General features: G+C 39.1%; 1 protein-coding gene across 2 annotated transcripts; it reads right to left on the reverse strand.

Moving 5' to 3' along the window:
• Positions 1-627: 627 nt before the first annotated feature.
• LOC132308808 (uncharacterized) lies at positions 628-18,059 on the reverse strand. 2 transcript variants are annotated; one of them, XR_009482482.1, is made up of 4 exons: positions 17,844-18,059; positions 17,102-17,459; positions 1,835-4,280; positions 628-947 (listed from the first exon to the last, which is right to left on the reverse strand). XR_009482482.1 is itself a non-coding variant. In XM_059807041.1 (4 exons), exons 2-3 carry the CDS (start codon positions 17,455-17,457, stop codon positions 1,898-1,900), a joined length of 2,739 nt encoding a protein of 912 aa, XP_059663024.1. In that variant the 5' UTR covers positions 17,458-17,459; positions 17,844-18,059; the 3' UTR covers positions 628-947; positions 1,866-1,897. The 2 variants fall into 2 exon arrangements, 1 of the variants encoding a protein (XP_059663024.1); XM_059807041.1 differs by having other exon boundaries at positions 1,866-4,280.
• Positions 18,060-19,867: the final 1,808 nt, after the last annotated feature.

Consider the following 19,867-nt stretch of genomic DNA (forward strand, 5'->3'; position numbering starts at 1 on the left):
AGAAGGCACAATTCAATCGAGAAAATGTCATTCAAGATGGCTAGAAGCTGTGGTCCAAGTTTGCACACGCACATGATCACACATTCGCTCAGTAAGATGTTACTGAAATATAATATCGCCTTCTGAATTCTTGATTATAAATCTCAGGCACAAATAGTTACACCCACCCACCCACACACACACACACACAAATCCATTGAAATAAAGGTTTCTACTAAAATGCAACACGACACAATAAATCTTCACTCAGTGAAAAGTTCATGACCGGCGAAGGGTTGAGATGGCGAGAGAAAAGTTAGGACCATAAAACCTCATTCTCTTCTACAACCATAATGTACAAAGAAAATCACCGTAAACTAACGGAAGAAATTCTAACATTCACCTTGATCTGCAGGCTCTACAGCCTCCTGAGTAAAGGGGCTGCTGCACAGTAAATATTCCAAAATTTCTACCATCCGAGGAAACATAGCCTACAAAAACTAGTTCTTTTCGGCAAACATGACTTGATGCATAAATTGGCAGTACTAATAACCCATGCACATATAATACAAAAAATTAACCCACCCGTAACCAACATTTTTCAACTCTATAAAATAAAGCAACAATCCGTACTATTGACAACAGACAAAAAAAACGTGTCCCAGATTCTATAATGAAGCAGGAGAATCAACTTTAATTCACTAAAGTAAAATGGGCTCTGCAATAAAGAAAGAAAACAAGCTCACGATGGTATACAATCAATCCATCACACAAAGCATTGCATAAATCCATTGTAACCAGTCTTAAACAAACTGGTCTATGTGAAAGAGGGTTTTTACACACTCCCATACAGATAGCATAATCTAATACATCTCATCTGACCGTCTTCTGCCTTTATTCAACCCCTGTATCTCCCAGGATTACACTCGAACTTGCCAGAGCAGTCAGCTTTTAATGTAACAGAAGAACTGCACAAACAAGAATTCAAACCCAATCAGAAATGCAAACCCTTAGACATCCAAAATTTACCTATAGTCTGCAAGGAGGGTGAGTTAACATTATAGAGATGATAATAAGCAACAGTGAAGAGGAGAATTGATTAATATACTCCGCACTCTGTTGTTTTTTATGCTTACAAAGGAGAATTCCATGATTAACACAATACTTGCTATTATAACCAATTAATTATCAGCCTACAAAAAGGGGCAATAATATGGCATTAGATAATTCAACTGTTCTCTTTTTCAATTAAAAACTAACATGACAAGCTTATGAGAACAACTTTTATTTATTTATTTATTAAAGTTTGCTTTATTTAAGAGACAAATCTTTTCCTATGGTCTTTTTGGGATGTTTATGGATAAAGTTTGAAGATAAAAGGGAGTGCTGCAAAACAGATTTTATGCATTTTAACATGAAAATCCTTTTGGATGAAGGCTTGTCTATAAGCTTATTGAAACTTTTCAAAGCCAGGCATTTTACGTTGAAGAATATACTACTTTATTACTTTGATGGTCTTCTACAATTTTACATTATGACTTTTTAATAGCATAGATAGCACAACATTCGACTGACGCTACACCAAGCATTGCCAAGACCAAACAATTCAATAATTAAGAAAAATCAACATCTGAAATGTGCTTTTCTAATTACTATTGTTTGACTCCCAAAATTACTATTGTTGACAGGAAGGCATCAATTAGATCATAATTTTTGTATAGAATAATAACTTGCATCCAGGCAGTGATAATAACCCCAAAAAATTACCCGTCTAAAAGACGATTGCCAAATAAAACCAGAGGGCTTCAACAATTCTACAAACACAATTTCATAGCAAGCAAATATGGATACTTACATTTTAAGCTATATGTAGAGTCTAAACTCACCACCTATATTGTTGGCTCCAAGCAGTTCCGTCTCAATGCCTGGTTCGTCCATCATCACTCTTCTCATTATCGTACCTCCTCCTTTCATTTGACCGAGAATCATCATATTTGACTCTCTTGGAGGAATTCACTTGCCTGTCCCTCTTTTCTCTTCCACTTTCACGATCTTCTTCCTCCTCTCTTCCACGCCTTCTACTCCCATGGTGCCGATAGTTCTCATCTTTTCCATGCCTTCCATATATATCCTCTTCATCTCTTGCGTGCTTTCTTCCCCCATACTCCTCGTCATCCCTGGTGTGTCTTCTGCCTCCACGATCCTTGTAATCCCGATCACTTCTATTTTCACGATGCAGTTCACCCCCACTGTGACTTCTGCCTCCACGCGCTGACTTATCATCCTCAAAACCTCCTCCGCGCGCTGACTTATCATCCTCAAATGCTCCTCCACGCGCTGACTTATCATCTCTTCTCTGTTCATCCTTGTTCCTGTGTGATCTACTATTTGTTTCAGGTCTGGTTTTAGTAATCATCTGCTGTTCGCCATTGTGCTCTATTTCTTTCCCTGCATTACGGCTTCTCGACTTTGCTTTAGGCTGCTCATCTTCATTTTCAGAATCAACCTTCTTCTTACTCCTAATCATCTCTCCATCTTCGTAACCGGATTTATCCACAGTATCTCTCTTTGACTGGTACATCTCCTCTAATTTCCTGAATGTATCCAACCCAACATCACTATTATGAAGACCACTTTTTTCTTTTCTCCTATCATCATTTCCAACTGCACTAGATCTTAATCCTTTCTCCTCTAGACTAGATTTACGTCCACTTTGCCCACCTCTGCTACTCAAATTGTCTCCACGATCACCTCGGTTCTTCTCAAAGTATTTAATCTTGTCAATTTTCTCGCGTTTGTAATCAGCGTCACTGCCTGAGTTACCGTTGCTGCTTCTCCTATGAGAATCACCATAGCCATCCCCATCCGAATTATACCTCCAACTTCTCTGATTCTTCTCTACTTTTTCACCATAACCAATATCAACATCATCCTCATCAATATCATGCCGTCGCCTGCTACTTTTCTTTTCCACTTCCTTCTTTCTGTGTTCTCTTCCTCCGTCAGAGTCAGAATCACTTTCCACATCATACCTTCTGTCACTTCTCCCATGTCTCTCATTGCTTATTTTCAGGGGACCATCAGGAACAAAATCATCTTTCTCTATCCTGCGATTTCCACTCTGTTGATTCTTCTTTGTATGAATTCTTCTATTTTTCTCACCACTATCCGAATCAGTATCATCCTCAGGATCATACCTTCTGTCACTTCTCCCGTGTCTCTCATTGCTTATTTTCAGGGGACCATCAGGAACAAAATCATCTTTCTCTATCCTGCGATTTCCACACTGTTGATTCTTCTTTGTATGAGTTCTTTTATTTTTCTCACCACTATCAGAATCAGTAGCATACTCAGGATCATACCTTCTGTCACTTCTCCCACGTCTCTCATTGCTTATTTTTTGGGGACCATCAGGAACAAAATCATCTCTCTCTATCCTGCGATTTCCACTCTGTTGATTCTTCTTTGAATGATTTCTTTTATTTTTCTCACCACTATCAGTATCAGTATCATCCTCAGAATCATGTCGCCGCTTTCCTTTTTCACTTTCATGGTTGTGGCCATCTTTAAAACTAGAACCATAATCATCTAGGTCATGCCTCTTACGAGAGACTTCATACTTTTCATCGTCATCAGAATCGGAATCATGTCGCCTACTCGATTTCAAGCGATGCTTCCCCTTTTGAGTTTTATAGTCAGGGCCTTCATCAGAACTAGAATCATCATCATGAAAGTCATGCACCCTACGAGCTTTTTGATATTTCTCACCATTATGAGGATCAGAATCAGAATCATCAATGTCATGTCTCCTGCTTTTCTTGTGTTCCCTTGATTTTTGCTTCTTCTTCCCAACATCATTGTCAGAATCACTTTCAGAATCACTGCCCCGATTACTTTTCCGATGCTTCTTCTTGGTCCTCTTCACATGCTCCCCGCTACTACCTGCATCAGAAGAATCATCCCCATGCTTTCTTCTTTTGCTTTCTTGCTTCTTGTGGCTTCTTGAACCAAGAAGCTCCTCTCCACCTTCATTCTTCCTACTTTTAGCACCCATTCTAACATCATCATTTCCATTTTTAGGATCTTTCCCATGCTGTTTACCATCCTCATTAAGGCCTTCTTTCAGTTTATTTACCGGTCTATCATCATCATCATCATCATTGCTCTCATCAGAATTTGAATCAATGTTTTGCTTCTTTTGATTGTCAAACTCAGACGTGCTTATCCCGAGAGCAGCTCTTAGTGTTTCCATCTGCTTCTCCTTCCGAGCAGCAATCTGGTGGGTTTGTGTATCTGAAACCCTGAATGTGGCAAATAATTGTTCTTGTCAGTGTTTCATAATCACAAAATTGGAAACAGTATGATAGCTACCAAGTACATCAGATTTAGAACACACGCATAAAAATAGTAACAAGAGATGTTTGGAGGGCTACGCCTTTCCGTGTTTGGTGGTGTATTTGGCTCGAGAGGAACAAGAGATCTTTCGAAGAAAAGGAGAATCCTATTTCTATGCTTAAGTTCTGTATTATTTCTACTCTTTTTTGTTGGGTTGTAGGGAGATATTATAGATCTTTAGAGGAGATGGTCGATTTTTTGGGCTCCTTGAATGTCTAGAGGCCCTGTTTGGCCTTGTGTAGTTCTCTTGTGATGCACTCCCCTTTTGAGTGCATTTATACAATTTTACTTATCAAAAAAAAAAAATTTCTTTAAACCTGATAGACATAGATTTTTCCTGCCCTAGCAGTAATCTCTGCAGCTGACTGAAGAACGCACACAGCTTGCTCTCAAGTGAACAATAGTTTTCATTATTAACAATCAAAGAAACATCTCAAGTTTTGGGTACCAAATACATTTTAAAAAATATACCTCCAAAAAAAAGCTCCAATGGAACATGACAATGAAAGGCATCACCCTAAACCTTGCAGCCCAAAGGAAAGGCAACTTAACTGAGTCCCCACTTGCACATTGCTCCCAAGGCCAATATTGACAAGCAACAACTGTGTCATGTTCGTCATATTATAGATGCAAAACATTGAAGACTAAGCAAATGAAATCTTCTTTGACACAACAATTGTGGTATTGAAAATTAAAGTTCTAGAAGCAGAATGCGTACATTCAAAATCTTATTTGATAGTAAGAAAACAATTTTGTGTACCAAGCCTAAGCAGTCGCAGAGAGAAACTGATAGTTCTCATTAATTTAATTTAATTTAATTTAATTTTTATTATTATTATTATTATTATTATTATTTTTTCCGGGGGGGGGTGGGGGGGAATCTCCTAGATTTTTTGTGACACGTCACCAAATTGACATGTTTAACAACAATATATTAAGCACACAATTATAAATAATAATTATTATTCAGTTTGATTACCGATTCAATCTAAGGAATTTATTGCACGTGAGCGTATCATTAAGAGTCCGGTTCAAATAATATAACAAACGCTTTAAGAGGGAGACACTTGCAACCCAACTATATTGCAACATTAACATTATCATATAAAGAACAGGGACCAAATTGACAAGTTTAACAAAAAAATGTATTATATATCTGTGAATAACATTACTAAGGTAGTTACTGGAAATATTAAAAACGTATAAAAAATTACTATTTTTTATATTTAAAATTAAAAATTACTATTTTTTGTATTTAAAATTAAATTTATCAGAATTATAACGAACGATTTTATAAAAAATAAAGAAATGTAGTTAGAAGAGAACACGTATTGAAGAGAAAATTAATGTACCAAAGAATGCGTTGTAATTAACTAATAAGTTCAGCTCGCTTTAAGACGAGCAAACTTTTTGTTCTTTTGATCCATGTATATTTCTTTTGTACACCTCTAAAGCTTACATTAGTGGTTTGAATATATAATCATCATCATTGACTTAATCCACGTATGAATGGGTTCGGCCACACGAATTTTATCTCTCCAATCTTTTCTATTGCTTGTCATTTCACCTACTATATTTAACCTTCTAAAATCATTTTTAATAACCTCATCCCATGTTATTTTTGATTGCCCTCTCCTTCTCTTACATTCTAGGTCTCCGATGTATGTGTCCAACCCATCCAAGTCTACTCCCTCAGATTTTTCTCAATAATGGGTGCTACCCCTAATTTTTATCTCTTTCATGAGTGACCATATATCTTTTTGTCACTCCACTCATCCATCTTAACATTCTCATTTCCACTACCTAAAGGCGTTGTTTTTATTTCTTTTTCAGAGTTCAATACTCCGATCCATACGACACAGTTGGTCTAATGACAGTCCTATAGAATTTTCCTTTTAGCCTATGTATTATTTTCTTATCACACAAAATCCCACCGGCTTGTCTCCATTCTGTCCTCCCCCTCCAATTCTACTAGTTACATCACTCTCTATTATCGATCCTAGATAACGAAAGTGGTTATTTTGAGTAATCTTCTGGTTTTGGAGTGCTATCATTATATTATCAATGTTTGAATCTCTATTAAATTTACACTCCAAATACTCAGTTTTAATTTTGACTAATGCTCAAACCTTTCAACTCTAAACCATTTCTTCATGTTTCTAGTTTTATTGCTAAGATCTCTTTTGAGAGATCCAAGGGCACAATATCATCAGCAAACATTATGCACCATGGAGTTCTTTTGTTATTTCAACTAAGATTAATGCAAATAGACATGAGTTTAACACCAATCCTTGGTGCAATCCTACATTTATGAAAACTCACTAGTGTCACCACACGTGGTACGAACTTTAGTTTTTTGTATTCATAATTCATATCTTGCATACTTTTTTTTTTTTGTAAGAGGTGTTTTTTTTTTTTTTTTTTTTTTTTTTTTTTTTGTAGGGCCCATCCAATTATCTCTTGGGACCTTATCATACGCTTTTTCTAAGTCTATAAAAACAATATGTAAGTCTTGTTGTTTAATCCTACATTCTTCAACTAATTGTCTAAGTAGGAATACAACCTCCATTGTTGATGTCTATGGCATGAATTCGAATTGGTTATCAGATACCATGGATTCCTTTCTTAGTCGTCGTTCTATCCCCCTTTCTCATATTTCATTGTATGACTCATTATTTTTTTCCTCTACAGTTACCACAATTTTGTATATCCCCTTTATTTTTTAAATTGGTACTATTGTACTTTTTCTCCACTCATTTGGCATCGTGGTTTGATTTAGAATATTGTGAAGCAACTTTGTTAGCCACTCAATTCCTATGTTACATAACGTTCGCCAAGCTTCTATAGGAACACTATCCAGGCCTACCACTTTATTACTCCTCGTCTTCTCAAGTGTGTCGTCTAACTCCTTATTGATTATTTTATTTATCATTCCCATGTTAACTTCATTTCCTTGATTTCCTTCTACTTCTTCTGTAGGGTATTCCTCATCTAGTTAATATATCACTATCTTTGACTAATATTGTGTTTATCTATATCCTTATTACATCCAAATTGATTTAGGTCCTTAGTTGATCTATCTCGATTCTTTGCTAATTTATAAATACCCTTCTCGCCCCCATTTGTGCCTAGTTTTACACATAAGACATTTAGTGAGCTTTGTTTAGCTTTACTTACTACCTTCTTTGCTTCGCATTTGAGTTTATTATACGTGTCTAAGTCTTCTTGTAGTCCACTTTTTGGCCATGTTTTAAAGCTTGTTCTCTTTTGATTAATTATTTAATTAATATGTCTAGAATTAGTAAACAATGTCGATTGTAAGCTTTCCCCGGGGATCACTTTACAATCTTTACATGAGGACCATTCCCTACTTCTATACAAGCAATAATTGATTTGTGTTTTACTTATTCTACTTTATTGTTATTAGATGCTATTCTCTTTTTTTAAAAAAGGTGTGAGCGATTGCTATGTCATATGCTTTTGCAAAGTCTAAGATTGTTTCTCCTATCTCATATTACGCTCTCCAAAACCATATCCTCCGTAGATTCATGTATATCCTATCTTATTAACTCCTACAAGTCCATAAAAATCACCGCCTACAAATATGGTGTCGCGACTGTTCTTTGGCATGTTCTTTTCCCATTCTTGTCGGGATTGCAACCGATAGACATGCCTTGGTTTCCTGCTGTTATCGACTTGATAATAGGAGGATTATTTGGGATGTGCGATTTGTGTGAAATTTTCAAGACTGGGAACTGGTGGATAATGTCCCTGCTTTTCTAGAGCTTTCACACAGGCAGGAGTTGGATGCTGTAGGGTCGGATTCTCTCATTTGGGTGCCCTCTCCCTAGGGAAAATTTGATGTTCGTTCTCTGTTTTGTTGTCTTTTCGGCTTTTCAGGGGTTGATTTCCTTTGGAAGGCGTTTGGAAGGAGCGGAATAGAAGATCCTCTGATGGAGAGGAATCTTTTATTGGGGCCTTAAATTTTCTTATTTTAAGTTCTGTTATTTTTTAGGTTATGGGGGAAAATTGCAAATCTATAGAGGAGATAGTTGTTTTTTGGGTTCCTTGAGCTCTTAGGACCCTTTTGGCATTGACCGTTGTGTAGTTTTCAGAATGCGTTCTCCTTTAAACACTTTCTAATACATAATTACTTATAAAAAAATTGTTTTCATGATTAATGATTGTATCTATTCATCTAACGAATTCCAAAAGAATTTCTTTGTATTGTTATCTAATGCTCCAAAAGGAGCGTACACACTTATTATATTCAAGAATGTTCATCTAGGACAATTTCAATAATTATTAATCTATCTCCTTGTCTTCTCTCCTCCACTACTTTATCCCTTATGTAGTAATCTAGAGATCTACAACTACAATGCTTATCCCCTACAAATATGTTTTCATGATTAGGTATACATTGTATCTATTCATCTAAGGAGTCCCAAGAGAGTTTCTTAGTGTTTCCTTTTCTCTCAGAATGAAGATGTGATCTTGCTTTATCTCAGTGTTCTGCAAAAGGTTAGTGATTTTGTCTTTTGTTTATGAAAGCGTTCGATTGTCAAAGTTGTCTTTTTTGGAGGTTGCCCGTCTTCCTCGCCTGGATTTTAAAGGGGAGGTGAATCGGATTTCTTCTCAGAAGGATCATGTGTTTAGGGTGGATAGGCTTAGCACTTCCTCTCGCGAACAGGTTCTTAGAGCTTGCCTCGTTGGGCGTTTTGACAGAGAGGTGGGTTCCTTAGAGGAGATTGAAGATTGGGCCACGAAGACCTGGTTAATTTCGGGCGGGGTTAGGGTTAACTCCTTGCCGGACGGGCTCTTGCTGTTCCGGTTCCCGTCGGCGTTGGAGGCTCATAAGGTCCTTAATTGGGGCAAGAAAGTGTGGGGTGAGGCTCAGCTCTTTATTGATCTCTGGTACTACAGGGTTGGGTGCTCCGGTCTAAGGCTGAGGAATAAATTCCGGCGAGTCGTTTTATATGGTTTGCCGCTGCATCTTTGGTGCCAGAAGCTTTTCGTTGCCATTGGAGATGTGTGTGGAGGCTTTCGGGAAGTGGAGGCCTTCGAGATGAGCGACACGGAAAGGATTGTGATAACTGTGGCTGACGGTGGTGTGATTCCGGCGAGTATTGTGGTGGAGGATGGTCAGTGGGCATTCAGAATCTCGTTATCTGAAAAGATTGCTCCAACCATGGTCCCGCTGACTGGGACTTATGCTGGAAATGGTGATTTGGGATCATCGGCATTGTCGACTGCCTCCCGTCCGGTTCGCAGATCTGGTGGTGGAGGTAGATCTAAGTCGGAAATCCAAATGGTGGAGGTGCAATACAGCCGGACTCAAGGTCAGGGACGTGGGAGACATCACGCGCTTCAGGCGAGTGGCAATGGGAAGAATTCTCATGTGCCACGTGGTTGGAGGAGGAACGACGACCGTTGTGTGTGGAAGACAGCTGCCCCTCCACGTGCGGAGCCTCGTGACTCTCGGCATTTTTTAAACTCTAATTCTAATTCTTTTGGGCCTGATGAGGTTGGGCTTCTTCAACGTGGGCCTCATGTTAAAGGCTCGAAAGGGCCTGGCAAGGAAAAGTATTGAGGGGGTGGTTCTAGGCTTCCTTCTGGGCCGGGGTGGCCCTCAAAGCCCGTTAAGAGGGATGGACGCCTCAAGCTTGCTGGGCCTCTTGTTGTTGCTGGACCAGACCAGGTTAAGCCAAGATTGGCTAAGGAGAGGGTGGTTAAATGGGGCCCAAATAAAAACCTCTCAATTTCACTCCAAGGTGGGCAGCCCAGCTCAGAAATGAATCATAGCCACTCTTTTCAAGACTCTTATCTGGACACATCTCAGAGATGCTCGGCATCACGGTCTTGGTCGAGGAGTGAAAAGACGAACTGGGCGAAGGTGAGTTTGAGCATGACGAAAGGGGATGGGGTTTGTCCGAAGTCTTTCCGGCATGGTTCGTGTTGTCAGAACCGGCTCTCGGGTAATAGATTTGATTCTCTGCAGTCTGGGTCTTTGGGTGAAGAAGAGAATGGTGATTGTGAGGTCATGAAGGAGGAGGGTCTCTCTCGGAATCCTTTGAAGCAATCCAGAAAGAGATGGACCAGAAAGGACAAACAGAAGTGGGTCGCCCGCAAGGATTCTTACCCGTGCCTAGGTAAGTCGTCTTTTTCCCATGTCCGGGACGCTCCATCAGTTTCTTTCCCTTCTTCTATTCCTTCTAGTGAGTTGTTGAGAAGCAAGGGGGAGGAGGTATTTGTTGGGAGGCAGCAAATGTTGTCGCCTGTTTTAGAGGGTGACTCGGTGGATGTGAGGAGCTCTACGGGTGGCTCTGATTTTGGGGATGTTGGGCCGTCAGAAAGGGATGGGACGGTTTGTTTGTCTGGTGATAGGGATTTCAACCAGTTGTGTGCCGGGTTTGCTGAGACATGCTCAGAGTTTTCTTCCACTTCTCGGTATAATGATTCCTCAGGGGAGGAAATGGGCAGGGCGGCCAAGCGCTTTTTGAATGGACCGGCAGGGTCTTGTTCTCCTCTAAAAGATGGCCCAATGACTTGTTTGAAGGGTTCTGCGTCTGATTTGGTGACTGTTTGCGTGGGCAAAGACATCCATATTTCCCTCCGCGATGAATCAGCCTCTCTTTTAGTTAAGGAACTGCAGAGGCACAGATTTTCACCTGATGTTCAAACTATGGATTGCAATCCGGACCCTTTCATCGGGGATGGTGTTTTGGATTACAGTGAGGACTGGTCTTCCCATGTGGAGGAGGCAGTGGTGGATAAGGGAGGTGAGGGAGATGGGAGCAGGTCGCTTGATCTGATGTTGTGGGAGGAGGAGGGTCATGCTAACTTGGGGGTGGTAGACCCACTGGCTATTATTCTTCCAGAGGAGTTGGGCAGTGAGGTGTGTAGACAGGAAGCTGAGGATACTGGAAAGGAATGGGTCAAGGCTAATATTGGGGTCACTAGTGAACTTCTGGGTGTCTCTTGCAACGGTAATCGGGATCAGGCCTTAGCTATTCTTCAGGCTACGGCAAAGGGGAGAGAGGGGGAGATGACTCAGTTTTCCAGAAGGAGGAGCCGGAAGAAGAAAAACCTTTCTCCGTGGAAAGGGGAAAGGGAGCTTAGGAATCTGGTTTCTGAGGTGAATTATGATAGGGTGGTTGAGGGGGGAAGGAGAGGGGAAGTGCTAAGGGAGGAGGGAGGGGCAAGGGGGTGATGGGGGAGAATGTTTCCTTATGAAGCTACGACTTTTATCTTGGAATGTCCGTGGCCTCAATGGTCCGGGCAAGAGAAAGGTGGTGAAGATGGCGGTGAGGAAATGGGGGGTGCAGTTGGTGCGTCTTCAAGAGACTAAGATCGATTCTATGACTGATCAGATGGTGAAGAGTTTGTGGGGTAACCGGTTTGTGGAGTGGGAGGCCCTGGATTCTGTTGGGACTTCAGGCGGTGTTCTCATTATGTGGGATAAAAAATGGATGGCTAAGGTGGATGTTTTTCGAGGGATTTTTTCTCCGTCTTGTGCCTTTGTGATGGAGGAGGATGGTTTCACCTGGGGCTTTTCTGGGGTGTATGGGCCAGTTGATGATGATATGAGGGGTGGTCTGTGGGAGGAGTTGAGTGGGGTGAAGGAGAGGTGGTCTCTTCCTTGGTGTGTGGCAGGTGACTTTAATGTGGTGAGGTCCCCGGCGGAGAGATCTTCAGGAGGTGCATGGACTCAGGCTATGATGCAATTTTCTGACTTTATAGATGGTCATCAGCTTATTGATCTTCCTTTTGAGGGAGTTTCTTTCACTTGGTCCAGTGGAAGGGAAGCTCCAACTCTCTCTCGTCTTGATAGATTTTTGATCTCCGGTGACTAGGAAGAGAAGTTCCCGGATATTGTTCAGGCTGTATTGGCTAGGGTGACTTCAGATCACACTCCTTTGGTTTTGGATTGTGGAGGGTTGAGATCTCGTTGCACTCCTTTCAGATTTGAGAATATGTGGCTTCGTGCGGATAACTTCCAGGGACTTGTGCGTTCGTGGTGGGAGGAGAACCTGGTGGTGGGCACATCGAGTTTCATTCTTGCAGGAAAGCTTCATATTCTGAAAAATAATCTTAAAAGGTGGAATAAGGAGGTTTTTGGGAGCTTGGAGTGGAGAAAGAATAGGGCTTTGGCTGATATTGCCGAGTTTGATAGACTGGAAGGGGAGGGTGTTCTTGCTGAATCCCAACGCAGTAGGAGAGCAGCTTGTCAAGCAGAATGTGTGGAGATTGCAGTTTTGGAGGAAATTTCGTGACGTCAAAAATCTCGGGCCTTATGGCTCAAAGAGGAAGACCGGAATACCAAGTTTTTTCATAGAACCGCTAATGCTCATAGGAGGAATAATCACATTGGGAGGGTGTGTGTGGATGATGCGGTGTTGACTACGGAGGAGGAGGTGCGTAGCTGTATTGTCTCTTTCTACCAAAAGCTCTATTCTGAGCCTTTTCGATGGAGGCCACGTCTTGATGATCTTCACTTTGATTCTATTTCTACATTGGAAAGAGATGGGTTGGAAAATCCCTTTTCGGAGGAAGAGGTGCTGAAGGCCCTTAAGAGCTATAATGGTGATAAGGCTCCAGGCCCGGACGGCTTTACTATGAGATTTCTGTTGGAGAGTTGGGAGGTGGTCCGGTACGAGGTGATGGGCACTTTTCATGAGTTTCATTCCACGGGGAGGTTTGAGAAATCACTGAACGCATCTTTTATTGTTCTTATTCCTAAGAAGGGTGGTGCTTCTCACATTAAGGATTTTCGACCAATCAGTTTGATTGGATGCATTTATAAGCTCATCGCAAAAGTCCTTGCTTTCCGTTTGAGGAAGGTCTTTGATGGAGTTATTTCTGAGTCCCAGAATACTTTCATTGGGGGTAGACAGATCCAGGATTCTGCTCTTATTGCCAGTGAATGTGTGGATTCTCGGTTGTGTAGTGGGGCTCCTGGGGTTCTTTGTAAGCTGGATATCGAGAAAGCTTATGATCATGTCTGCTGTAATTTTCTGTTCTACCTGTTGGAGAGGATGGGATTTGGTGAGAGATGGAGGAAATGGATTGTTTCATGTGTTTCCACTGTCAGGTTTTCGGTGTTGGTGAATGGGTCCCCCGCGGGGTTCTTCGGTAGCTCTCGCGGTCTGAGGCAGGGGGACCCTCTCTCCCGGTTCCTTTTTGTTATTGTTATGGAGGCTCTTAGTAGGTTGATGAGAAGGGCGGTGGATTTGGGTTTTATCAGGGGTTTCAAGATTGGTCCCGACTCCGTTCAGCAAATGGAGATTTCTCACTTGCTCTTTGCGGATGACACTGTTGTTTTTTGTGAGGCAGAGGTGTCCCAGTTGAGGTATCTGAGATGTGTCTTAGTTTGCTTTCAGGCTGTCTCTGGTTCGAAAGTCAACGTGGGCAAGAGTGTGCTTGTCCCTGTGGGGGAGGTTCAGGAGGTGGATACTCTGGCCGCTGCTTTAGGGTGTGGGACACAACGTTTCCCTATCTCGTATTTGGGTTTGCCGCTGGGGGACTCGGCCAGGAGGGTGGGAAGTTGGGACCCGGTGATTGAGAGGGTCGAAAGAAGATTAGCTGGTTGGAAAAAGCAATATCTCTCCAAGGGTGGTAAAGTTACGCTAGTGAAAAGCGTCTTGTCAAGCCTTACAACGTATTTTCTTTCGCTCTTTCGGGTTCCAGCCTCGGTTGTTGGCCGTCTGGAGATGTTGCAACGTAACTTCCTTTGGGGGGGTCGTGGAGAGGAGTTTAAGTATCATCTTGTCAGGTGGAAGCAGGTTTGCAGGCCTCTTCAGTTGGGCGGGCTTGGGATTAGGAGATTGGCCCCCTTTAACAGTGCTCTCCTTGGTAAGTGGCTTTGGAGATTCGGCAGTGAAAGGCATAGATTATGGAGAAGGGTTATTTCCTGTCGCTTTGGGGAGGAGAGATGGGGGTGGTCAGCTAGGCCAGTCAGGTCTGCTAGTGGAGTAGGGGTGTGGAGGGCCATTGGAAAAGGATGGGACGAGTTTTCCAAACAAGTTAGATTCAAAGTTCGGGATGGAAGGTTTGTCCGGTTTTGGGAGGATCCCTGGTGCACGGATAGGCCTCTGGCTCTTTTGTTTCCAAGGCTGTTCAGAATTGCTGTTGACAAACATACTATGGTTGCTAACTGCTATCGCCTTGATAGCGGGAGGTTATCTTGGGATGTGCGATTCCGGCGATCTTTTCAGGATTGGGAGTTGGATGATGTCACTGGCTTGTTGGCTCTCTTGTACAGACAGGAGATGGAGGGCACCGGTGTTGACTCCCTGTTTTGGGTGCACTCTTCTCAGGGGATGTTCCAGATCCGGTCTTTTTTTGTATGCCTTTCTGGTTTTCATGGCGCTTCCTTCCCGTGGAAGACGGTGTGGTTGTCTAAGGCGCCTCTTAGGGTGGCCTTTTTCATGTAGACTGTAGCTTGGAGTAAGATTTTGACTTTGGATAACTTGAGGAAACGAAGACATATTATTGTTAATCGGTGTGGTCTTTGTAAGTTGAATGGGGAGTCAGTGGATCACCTGTTGCTGCATTGTCCTGTGGCTCATGATTGTTGGAGTCTCATTTTTGATTTGTTTGGTATTCATTGGGTTATGCCTCGGACATCTCGGGATTTACTGGATATTTGGAGGGGCCAATGGGTGGGGGCTCAGGCGAGAGTCTTCTGGAGGGTAACCCCCTTTTGTGTTTGGTGGAGCATTTGGAAAGAGCGGAATAGAAGATCTTTTGATGGGAAGGAGGCCTCCATTGGGGTGTTGAAATTCTCTATTATTTGTACTCTTTTTTGTTGGGGTTAGGGGAGAGATTTTTCCTCCATTGAGGATATTGTGGACTTTATGGGTTCCTTGAGATCATAGTTTCAGTTTTTTGTATAGCTTGAGACGCGTTCCCCTTTTGAACGCCTTTTATACATTTTACTTATCAAAAAAAAAAATCTAATGCTCCTTGAGGGGCGTACGCACTTGTTAGATACAAGATATGTTCATCTAGGATAATTTTAATAGTTATTAATCTATCTTCTTGTCTTATCACCTCCACTACTATATCCCTCATGTAGTAATCTATTACTATGCCTATCCTATTTCGTTGGTTGTCTTTCCTTCCCAAGTAGAAAAGTTTATACCCTTCCCCAATCTCCCTAGCTTTTTCATCTTTCCTTTTATTAGTCTCTAGTAAGCTAAGCAAATTATGTGTACTTTTCTTCATTTTAAGGTATTTGCTAGTTCATTACACCTATCGATTAATGTCCCTATGCTCGATGTTGCTATCCTAATTTTTTTACATACTTTTTTTTTTTTTTACTTAGTTTCTCAAATATAAAATACCACAAAACTAATTTTATTTGAGCGAGAATTCAACGAAAAGATTTGACATATGTTACAGTCAGTTGTCTACCGACCCAACTTTTCGCATCCCACATTGGGTACCGGCAATGGGAAAGTCAAAAGAGTTTACATTTATATCGTCAGGTTAATGTTTCGTCAAGATGTCAAAATCTAAAGCAACGCAACACTATATCAATGAATGTCCAAGTATGTCCAGTAGATTATATACGCCACGCTATAAAATCTAAAGCAAAATGCAATCCTAAAATAAACACAAATATGTCTCCACTATGTTTATAGGTAAATATGCAGTTGGATAAGAATGATACTGTTAATATATTGTATTTATAACTCAGTGAAAGAAAAAAAAGAAAAAAAAATCAAAAACAAAATGCAGTCCTAAAATAAATATTGATATATCCCAGGCTATGTGCATGAATATATATGCAATAGAATCAGAATATAGGGTATACAAATGCAATCAACAAGAGTTTAAGTAAGCCGGTTAAGAATTAAATATTAGTTACTCTTTTTTAAAAAAGTAAATATTAATTACTCTTTAATATTAATCACTCTTTTAATCACCACAAATACTGTTACTATATAAGTAGAAATATATTATTAATGTAGAACACATGTAAAGAGACTATATGACGATAGATTACAATATACATAGTACTAAACTTTTCATTGTTTTAACCAAAACTTTTTAGTATTAAAAAATATATATCACAACATCTTTTTTAACCAAAATTTTCATTTTCACCTACATATCTGCCAAGGCTCAAGGTGTTTGCTTAACTCCGCACAAGTTTACCACCAGCTATTTTATCAGTCTACATTTCTTTTTTGACAAGTATATACACACTAGTAAACATAAGGACATAGATAGCAAGAATATGTTATCATGGCTCTGACAACTTGAAAGCATTAAAATTTCTATGTTTTATAGGCCCTCATTTTTTTCTTCCCAAATGTTCCCCTCCATTATCATGAAGTTTTCCTGGAATTTATTCATTTCCGTGACTCTTTAAAAGAGCTACAGGAGGATTAACATTTAATTACATGCCTAGAATGCATTATATACACTAAATATCAAAAATCCTTTATAATTTGAAGGAGGGGAATTATTTCCCCCGATATATCAGCCTAAGGAATTTTTATAAACCATTCCTCAAACATAACTGATTTAGCTTTTGAAATAAAAGTTTTTTTTTAGTTTTTTTATAAGTGAAATATAACTTTGTTGTAATATAAGTTGTTCCCTAAATCCAACGGAAAACAAGAATTACACCACCATATCAAAATGAATTCAACAAGCAGAAAGTTGGTTCAACAAAAAATTTTAGATTTACAAACGCCAAAAAGTGCAATGAACTTACTTGTCTGCACCTGTGATGGCTCCACCAGTGACCTCCTCTGCGGAGGCTGCAGCTTCCAAATTATTCCTTGCATCCTTGAGTTTATCTTCAATCTCAGCCTCAGTGTATCCCTGATTGATGAGCGTGTCCTCAAGGATCGCAAGCTTGAGCTCAATCTGCCGCTTGCGGTCATGCTCGAGTATGTCCTTGTTGGGTTTCTTGGTGACACCTGCCATTCCCTGATTTTCCCCAAACCCCTTCCCCGCGTTGTCAACCACGACCTTCCCACTTTTAGGCCTTAGGAAGAACTTGTTGCTCTGTATATACCCATTGGTACCCGAACCCCTAGGGGTCTGTAATCCAATTCCGTTGTACATCTCTGCGAATCAAACACAGAGAATCAGAAAACCCTAATTCAGAAATTAATTAAAAACTCTAATTCTAATCCTTAGTTCAGTTCTCAATAAAGTGGTGAATGGTGGTTCTAGTAATGAATTTGATTTAATTTTCACAGAATAGATTGATTAAAGATCTATCCACAGATTAAAAACCCTGAGGGATGAAATCGAAACCCTAACCCTTCGTTTGGTTCTAGGAAAAGTGGTGAAGGGTGGTCTTAGTCGTAAATTTGATTCAATTTTAACAAAATTGAAGGATGACGATTAGATCTTAAAAAATAAGAGAACAAATGAAACCCTAATGTACAAAAGTTATTCATTCGAAATCAGAGTGACGTTAATTGTGAGAGAGAGAGGATATTCACCAGAATCGAGAAGAGAGACGAACTTTAAACAAATATCTGCAGAGTGCCGAACCGAGAGAGAGAGAGAGTAAGCGGACCTCTTGTGGCCTTTTGGCTTAGGAATTGGCTTGTGAGGCCAACCGCGCTAGGTCTAAAGTTCGAGGATTGGTGGAGAAGAAGAGACAAAAGAGAGAGAGAGTTGCAGAAGATTAGAGGTATGGCATGGGCAATGCCCATGGGCCTGGAATGAACCATCTGAATTGGGCTTGGGTTTTATAAATTTAATCCCAGCAAAGTATGGTATGTTGTATGGATATGAAAAGAACTAATATAAATATAAATTTTTAATTTTATGTATGAGATATATATAAATTTTATACTAAGAATATTACGTTATTTAAGTATAAAAAAGAATATATTATAGTTATATATTATTAGCTCGTTTGGATTGCTTCTCTACTTTTATTTTAAAATTTAGCTCAATACAGCGTTTGATTGAAGTTAGAATTTGAAACTTCTAAAACTAAATTATGAGAAAATGTTGAATATTTTAACTTTTTTCATTAGTCAATTATGTCTTTTTTTTTTATTTTTTTATAAAACAATTGCATTCATTTCTTAATAAATTGTTATAATCAAATATGATAACATCTATATTATTGTAAAATTAACAATAAAAATGTTTTAAAAAATATTGTTACAAAATAAATTAAAAAATAATTTAATTATCAAAGTACTTATTATAATGTTAGCAATTTTTTTTTTTATTTCAACAGCAATCCCAAACGTGACATTACTATTTTATATTGTCATTATAATTATGTTTTTGTCTATTATAGGCTGAACACTTTGATGTATATTTATAATATTGTGTTTTAGGATTGGACAATGAGTGTATGGTGTATTATTACGTGAATTGCTCAAACAATCCCAGTTAGCCCCTTTCAATGTGAATGAGCAGATAATGACTATATATACCAAAACAAATGTTATCTTGATTCATTATAAATTAGACACATAAGGAAATTTTTGGTTAAGTTACATACTTACTTAAAAATAATAAACTTCAGTTTCAAGAAATCATTCATATCTTCTACCAAGACATTCATCGAGTAAGCGAAGCTCTCAAAAGAAGCAATTTAGAAGTGTTGCTCAAACAATTCCAGTTAGGCCCTCTCAATGTGGAAGAGCAGATAATGACTATTTATACTGAAACAAATGTTATCTTATTCATTAGAAATTAGACACGCAAGGAAATTTTTGGTTAAGTTACATACTTAAAACTAATAAACTTCAGTTTCAAGAAATCATCCATATCCTCTACCAAGACATTCATCGAGAAAGCGGAAGCTCTTTTGAAATAAGCAATTCAGAAGTGTTCGGAATGTGTTGACTAAGATATTATTTGATAAAACTATAAAATAAATATGTTTACTGTTTCTAGTGATATTCAAATTACAAATTAATTTTGAGATATGTCCATTAAATGTCTAAAATAATAAAATTTATTTTTAAATCACGTGTCAACAATATTGACCCTTATTGGTTGGCTTAGACTAATGTTCATTGGTTGAAATTTCAAAACATGATTGGAAATCATAATTTTAATTTAAGAAATAATCAATAATCAACTTAATTATTAATGTAGTATGAATTTATATAAATCATCTAACCAGCCCCAAAATTTACATTTGCCTGTGATTTACTCCTCCCAACACTCAAAAATATTTTTTTTCCCCTAACAACTAAGTCCAATAATACCCCCACACTCTCTACTTGATTAATGAAACTTATTATCATAATCTATAACTATTTCTGATGTTCTCGTTATTGCAGTGAACAGTTTCACTGCTAATTATTTTTTATTTTTTTATAAAAAAGGCTTTTTCTTTTTTATTTCTTTTTCTGTAAATAAAAAAGAAAACTAAACAATTCATAGTTAAAATATATGAAGATTTGAATTTCAAAAAATAAAATAACTGTTGTCCTGAATGAAACATTTTGATTTGATTCGATTTAAATAATAAAATAAAATAAATTGATCA

This window comes from Cornus florida, unplaced genomic scaffold, assembly GCF_030987335.1.
Source record: "Cornus florida cultivar Cherokee Brave unplaced genomic scaffold, ASM3098733v1 CherokeeBrave_3.0.0_Hap2_Chr05, whole genome shotgun sequence".
Lineage (NCBI taxonomy): Eukaryota > Viridiplantae > Streptophyta > Magnoliopsida > Cornales > Cornaceae > Cornus > Cornus florida.

Excerpts from the sequence above, each read along its gene's own strand:
- LOC132308808 (XM_059807041.1), bottom strand. The coding sequence starts at position 17,457 with ATGTACAACGGAATTGGATTACAGACCCCTAGGGGTTCGGGTACCAAT. Across the intron at positions 4,281-17,101 it reads GCCATCACAGGTGCAGACAA|GGTTTCAGATACACAAACCC; the intron begins GTAAGTTCATTG and ends TGCCACATTCAG.